This window comes from Chenopodium quinoa, unplaced genomic scaffold, assembly GCF_001683475.1.
Source record: "Chenopodium quinoa cultivar QQ74 unplaced genomic scaffold, ASM168347v1, whole genome shotgun sequence".
NCBI classification, from domain to species: domain Eukaryota; kingdom Viridiplantae; phylum Streptophyta; class Magnoliopsida; order Caryophyllales; family Amaranthaceae; genus Chenopodium; species Chenopodium quinoa.
The window spans coordinates 2,173,974-2,181,284 of NW_018742864.1; the positions used below are offsets into that span (position 1 = coordinate 2,173,974).

Below are 7,311 nucleotides of genomic sequence, written 5' to 3' on the forward strand. Positions count from 1 at the left end.
ATTTTTGCCTAGACTCTAGGGTAGCCAGCTTCTCTTACACCCCCATGCTACTACGTTGTTTTATATTGAACCATTCTGCCATTTTTTTTTCTTCATCTTTTTTCATTTTTGTTAACTTTCTATTCAAGCAACTATATAATGATGTTCTTAACCTAATTTCCATTTTATTTATCTCATATTTTACTTATTTCATTTTCTCTCTCCTGCATTTTTTATTTTTTCCCCAATTTTTCTCTCTCTTCTTCCATGGAAATTTCTAGCTCAATTGCGTTTGATCGTGACAGTGATTCTAGCTTAATTGCTTTTGATCGTGATTGTGATTCTATTTTTTCTGCTGGAGTTGGTTTAGTCGACTCGTTTTCGAAACAATGTGAGTAATTTTTTCCTCAATCATTCGATTTTGATTATGCTCTGTTTTTCGCGTGTAATAGTTCGGTTTTGATTTTTGATTTCATAGTTTTGCTAATTGTATGAACTATAGTTTATATAATGCTCAATTATAATTTTTGATTTTATTGTTTAGCTAATTGTTATTGCTTATTGTATGAATTAAAATCAAAATTATGGTCGATTATAATATTTGATTTCATTTTTATTTATGATTATTTTAATTTATAGTTTGTGATGTATTGTTGTGATTTTATTGTTTTTCTTTGTAATGTTGTTATTCGATTGATGTTTTTTCCAGTTTTCTGCATTTTAATGATTGTCTATAGTTTTATAAAATTTGACATTCAATTAATGCTCATGTATGTTATATTATATGTACATTTACGTTAACATAGGTGTAATTACTGTAATTTACATTTATCTATGTAATCATAAATGTTCATTTATATGTTTTATTATCATTTTGATATATGTTCATTTATGTAATGATAAATGATCATTAACAGTTTACATGTGGTTATTGTACATTATTGCTATTATTTGTGTTCATTTGTTACATTTTAATATTGCAGTGGAAAAAAAGAATGCTATTTTATTTAAGGAAGCAGCTAGTTCTGAATTTTATGGGAAACAATTTCCTTTTGAAGATGTGGCTTATGAAATGTTTAATGAATATGCATTTAGAAAGGGCTTTGGAATTAGAATTGGAAAAAGTAAGAGGCGAAGAGATGATTCATTCTCTATGAAAAGATTTGTTTGTACAAATGAGGGTTTTAAAGATGATAAGTGCAGGAATAATAGGCTGTATGAGAGACTTAACATAAGGACTGGTTGCTTAGCTTTTGTGCAGTTTAGTATTGACCGTTCAGGTGTATATACATGTACAAGACATGAGATGGTTCATAATCATGAAATGATTCCTGTTGACAAGAGACATTTAATAAGGTCTCAAAGGGATATTTCTAAGGAACATATTAATTTCATTTCTACACTTAGATTGAGTGGAGTTAAAGTTTCTGATTCTTTGAGAGCTTTGAAGAAGGAGGTTGGAGGGTCTCCTAACCTTTGTTTTACAGCTCCTGATGCTTATAATGCTATTTCTGTTGAAAAGACAGCTAAACTTGGGGGAGGTGACAACAATCAACTAATCAAATTTTTTGCTAAGAGACAAATTGATGAAGCAGATTTCTATTATGATTTTGAACAAGATGAAAATGGTGCATTGGTTAATTTCTTTTGGAGAGATGGAAGGATGATGAGAGATTATCATTACTTTGGTGATTTGTTAGTTTTTGATACTACTTATAGGACTAACAAATATGGTATGATTTGTGCTCCATTTGTGGGTATGAATCATCATGCAAATAATGTGATGTTTGGCATGGGATTTATACTTAATGAAAGAACAGAATCATTTGAGTGGTTATTTGATACTTTTCTAACTTCTATGGGAAGGAGAAGTCCTATTACTATTATGACTGATCAAGCTCAAGCAATTGCAGCTGGGATAAGAAATATTTTCCCCAAAGGTGTTCATCATAGATTATGTGTGTGGCATATTGAAAAAAATTCTAAGAAACACATTGGGGCGTTGAGAGCTTTGGATGGTTTCACTGATTTATTTGGTTATTTACTGAAGTATTGTGAAACTCCACCGGAATTTGAGCATTATTGGAAAAGGTACTTCTGCTTTATACTTGTTTAGCTTCTTAAATAATTTTTACAGAAATGAACATTTAGTTTTTTATAAATGTTTATTTATAATGATCATAACTGTTATGCTTAATGATCATGTTTCATTTACAGAATGTTGTTGAAATATGACTGTGCAAATGTTGATTGGTTGAATGATTTGTATAAAATCAAAGAGATGTGGTGTCCAGCTTTTTCAAAGAAATTTTGGTCAGGAGGTGTGCTTTCATCTCAACGTAGTGAGACAACTAACAAATCAGTTTCTCAAAGGCTTAACAAGACACAAGGTCTATGTGATTTCTATCAAGTGTTTCTCGATGTGGTTCAAGAGTGGAGAAGCAAAGAAAAAGGGAGAGATTATAATACAATCAGAGGTAATCGTCATTTGGCTTTTGCATACATTGGGATTCTTGTTCATGCTAGATCATTGTATACTATTCAAGCTTATGTGCTTTTTTAGGAAGAGTTCATTAAGGGTACTGCTTGTGATCATAAGGATGCTGGTGTGAATTTTCCTGAATATTATTATCATTTGTGGAGACCTGGGAAAGATATGATCAAGCACGAGGTTGTTTTTAATAAAGAAACATATGCAATATGTTGTACATGCATGTTGTTTAGTGAAATGGGTTTGCTTTGTTGTCATGATCTTCAAATTTATCATATGAATTGTGTTCATAAGATTCCAGATGACTATATATGTAAGAGGTGGACTAAGGCTGCTATGTGTAGTCATGGCCTTGATGAACCTACAATGAAAACCAATGTAGTATCTACAAGTGTTTGGAGGACACAAACACTAAGGAAATTTGTTAAGTTGGTAACAAGTTGTCAACACTCTTTGAATGCTAGAGCAGAGGTTGAATGTTATTTCAATATTTTAAAAGAAAAGATTGAGAGTGTTACTGGTACTATTGATTTTAATGAACCGGTTGAAGGTATTGAAATTGTTGATCATGAAGTTAAGAATCCGGCAAAATCAAGACCTATTGGAGAGAGGAATTATAGGCCTAAGAGTAATTTAGAGAAGGCTTATAACAAAGCCAGGGGTCAGTGGTTGAAGAAAAAGTCAGTATACACTCCTTATAAAAGATCTAAAGGTCAAGCAATAGTTCAGGTAATAATGCACATTTATGTTTTTGTTATTGATCATTTATGTTCAAGAATTGAACATTTTTGTTTTGCCTTAGGAATTGGACGAGAATGGGTGTCCTATATCTTATGCTAATTCTTTGGCTGATCCTAATGAGTTAATTGTGATTGAAGATCCAAGTGCTCAGGTAAAAACTTATTTTCTTTTTCTTTTATCTGTTTTTATCAAATTCTTTAGACTATTAAACATTTTTACTTTTAATTTTTTTTCAAGGTTTGTAATAAAAAGACTGCCATTGTAGAAGATATCCCTTCAGATGATAGTGTTTCAAATGACTTTGAACAGGCATTATGTAAATGATTATGTATGTAATTGTAGTTGTTCATTTTAGTAGTTTGAGTTGTGATTATAATGTTTTTATAATTTTCATTTTATTATAGGAATATGGATATAGCTCTATGCAATCAAACGTTACTGTTGATCCAAACATATCTTCTATTGTTAAGGTGAAATATTAATCATCTACCTTTTAATTTTGTATAAGGTCATTATGAATTTTGAATTTGATCATTAATTATTTTAATTTTGATCATTAGGGTAAAACAGCTGCAATTGCTCATGATGTTGATAATTTTCCAACAAGTTCTCAATTGCCACCAAAGAAACCAAGAAATGTACAATTTCCCACAGTTGTGCATGCTCAAATCAATGCTCAAGCTCCTTCTAAAGTTTCTAGCATTGTTTAAAATCCTCCAAAAGCTCCAAGAAATGTTCAAGTTCGTTCTAGTGTTCCGAAGAAAGTTCAAGCTCCTTCTAATGTTCCAAGAAGTACTCAAGGCTGTTTTCGGAATGTTCAAGTTGATTCTAGTATTTCAAGAAATGTGCATGATGTTCCTAATGTTCCAAGAAGTACTCAAGGAAATTCAAGGAATGTGCAAGTTTCTCCTAGTGTTTCAAGGAATGTTCTACTTTCTCCTAGTGTTTCAATGAATGTTCAAGGATCTCCTACTGTTTCAAGAAGTACTCAAGGAGGTTCTCCACATATTTCAACCGAATATGATAGGTTATTAGCGTTTTTTGATACTAGTGTGGCTAAGAGATTGGCTACAAATGGTAAATAAGAGAGTAAATCAATATGCAATTATGTTTTGGTGTTTAACTATCAACATTTTTAGTTGTCTCAACTTTATAGAGATTCAAGTGCTTTAAGTTTTTTATATTTTGATTTATTAAGTAATTTGAATTTTTTCAAACTATTCTTAAATGTTCTATAAATGATTATTTTTGCTTTTGAAAGTGATCATATACTATTTTAAATAGTAAGAACCATTATTAAATTGGAATAATTATATTAGATGATTTAAAACTGGCAATTATAATGTAACACTTTACTATTTGTAAATATTAAAAAGATAATAAATTTTGTCTTTACTTGAACAACAACAAAAACTTATGTCCATACAAATACTGAAAGCAAGTATGATCATATATATGTCTATATATGAACATATTGTATTAAGCTTGTGCAAATCTTCTTACTGCTCTTCTATTGTTCTGTGACTGCCTGTTTCCTTCATTCAGCATTAGTTCAGCAGTGTATTGTACTCTGAGCTTTCTGATTTGGTTCACCTGTTCCAAGAAAATAATTTATTATAAACATGAACATTAATGGGATATAAATGATCATTATGTATTATAAAGTGATCATGAAGTATATTTTTTTGTTTTGTTGAAATTTACTTACATTGTTTGGTTTTAGGTCACAAACCCATTCTTCATTGGGATCAGCAGTGAAAGTTTCCATATGTTTCATAATGTAAACTCCACAGTTGGTGTAATCTTCGTTGCTCCTCCACTTCATTTTTTGCAAAACCACCTTATATTTCTCGATAGAATCTGCATCTTCATACCCCAACCCTTTCAAATATTCTGCATATCCTTTTAACTGCAACATATACAGAAAAAAAAATTCAAAGGATCATATTAATATTGATCATTTTAATTTTCAATATTGATCATTTTGTATAAACAAATTGATCATTTATATATCTATTAAACAATATACTTACCACCAATTGGGGTTGGTTTTCATACTTTGTTGCAATTGTTTGATGTTTTGGCAGTTTCCTGTTGTCAATTATATGCATTGTCTCATTGATATGATCAATGCATAGAAGATAGAAATGTGCATATATGGCCACTGGAAAAAAAATCTGTACATAGTACACAATATTATTATATATACACATTAATGTAAATGAACATATTATAATTCCATATTGTTCATTAATACCTGTTGATATCCAACTGCACTCTTGATTTTGTATAACCTCAATTCATTTGTTATTCTTTCTTTGAAGTATGCAATTCTAAGCTCCATTGATGATCCTTCAGGACACACTGTATTTGCATACATAATTTGCTGCAAATAATGCACAAAGATCATTTTAATATTCATAATGATCATCTAGTATAAGTGAATTGATCATTTTAGTACACCAATGTATGCATGTGTAATTTCAATAAAGACTTACATGTGGAAATGTTGAAAAGTATAACTTGTTCTTTGACCTTTTTTGATTCAGGAGTACTGCCCATGAATCGATCACATTGTTAACTACTAATGTATCCCCTTCAAGAGTTTTCATCTCTTCCCTATTGATCGAATTCACTCCATCATAGTATAGTAGCTCACTGCAAAATATAAATTTTTTAAATTTTATGAGTTTACAACAAACATAATGTTAAAGTTTTAATGAAGTAAGTGATGTATACCTTTGATCTTTTCCACTATAAGCATAGTCTGTTACAAGTTTGTTCATTGTGTCTTCATCTTTGAACAAATCCTTGTACTTGACCATGTATGGAGATCGGAAAGCAAGAGGAACATTTGGGATTTCCCTTTGTGGCCTAGTTAATGTGACCATATATTAATACAAATATGAATTTTTTTAATAATGAACAAATAATTTATATAAAGAACAAATAGTAATACCTTATCTCTTTTTCCTTTGCAATCTCAGTTTTTGCCTTCTCACCTTCTCTTGATTTTTTTCTTTCCAAAGTCTTCTCTCTGTCACTGAATAAATATTGAATTATGAATTATCATTTAGTATATTGATAATGAACATTATAAATCTATACACATGTAAAGACCATTTACCTTTGTCCTGTTGTGTTTTTGGAAATTTGAATCTTCTCTGTTTCAATTTCTTTTGAATCCTTTTTTGTCTCACTGAATATAAATATAGTATAAATGATTATTCAGTTTAATGTAAAAGAACATGTATATGTGGAATAATCATTTATCTTTCCTTCACATTTGAAGCATATATCTGTTTCTTCTTGTCTTCTCTGAAATATTAATCATGGTTAGTAATGAAGAGTAATTAATATAAAAAAACATTATTCTCCTTTTTTGAACAATAAACACTTAAAATATTACTAAAACATTTAAATTAAAATACATAATTTACATATCTTAAATTGTGCATTCCTACCCTAAAGCAAAATATTCCCTTCTGATTTTATAATACATATCCATTACTAACTTCATAAACAAAAACTGTCCAAAATAATTACACTTTATAACCAAATTTATTCTACATGTCCATTCAAAATTATATATTTTCTAATAAGATAGGTCTTCCATGTTTACCCCATGCTTCCTCCTTTCTTGTTTGATTTATCAAGGATATCTTCCATACTTGAACATGCTGGAGATTTCAAGATTGTAGAAATATCTCCAGCAGCTTCCCTATTTTCAGTTGGTGTCTTGGGATCACCAACTTTTGAATCAGATGCTGCAAACAAAATACATGAAAAAAATTTAATATAACTAGAAATGAACATTATACTTAATAATTTGATCATTTATTTGTAATATGTGAACATTGTACCACTCTTTGAATTTCCTTCAACATTTTCTTCTAATGCTTCAGATTTTGAACCTTCACCTTTGTTTAATGCTTTTTGTATTAATTTGCATTCACACATATATAGACTTAGTATCATTAAAGAAGAATATCTTACAATCACAAATGTTCATTTAATACTATATAAGTGAACTTTTTACCTTTTTTTGAATTTCCTCCATCTTGTGGTTCTTCAGAATTTGAACCTCTAACTCTTTTTGT

The 7,311-nt window shown here is 29.7% G+C and overlaps 2 protein-coding genes across 2 annotated transcripts; one reads left to right on the top strand and one right to left on the bottom strand.

Moving 5' to 3' along the window:
* Positions 1 to 246: 246 nt before the first annotated feature.
* LOC110726209 (protein FAR1-RELATED SEQUENCE 5-like) lies at positions 247 to 2,037 on the top strand. The gene is made up of 3 exons (XM_021905677.1): positions 247 to 370; positions 963 to 1,919; positions 2,030 to 2,037. The coding sequence occupies exons 1-3, from the start codon at positions 247 to 249 to the stop codon at positions 2,035 to 2,037; spliced, it is 1,089 nt and encodes a 362-aa protein (XP_021761369.1).
* Positions 2,038 to 5,694: 3,657 nt separating this feature from the next.
* Positions 5,695 to 6,247, bottom strand: LOC110726210. Its single transcript, XM_021905678.1, has 2 exons — positions 5,951 to 6,247; positions 5,695 to 5,869 (listed from the first exon to the last, which is right to left on the bottom strand). Exons 1-2 carry the CDS (start codon positions 6,100 to 6,102, stop codon positions 5,695 to 5,697), a joined length of 327 nt encoding a protein of 108 aa, XP_021761370.1. The 5' UTR covers positions 6,103 to 6,247.
* Positions 6,248 to 7,311: the final 1,064 nt, after the last annotated feature.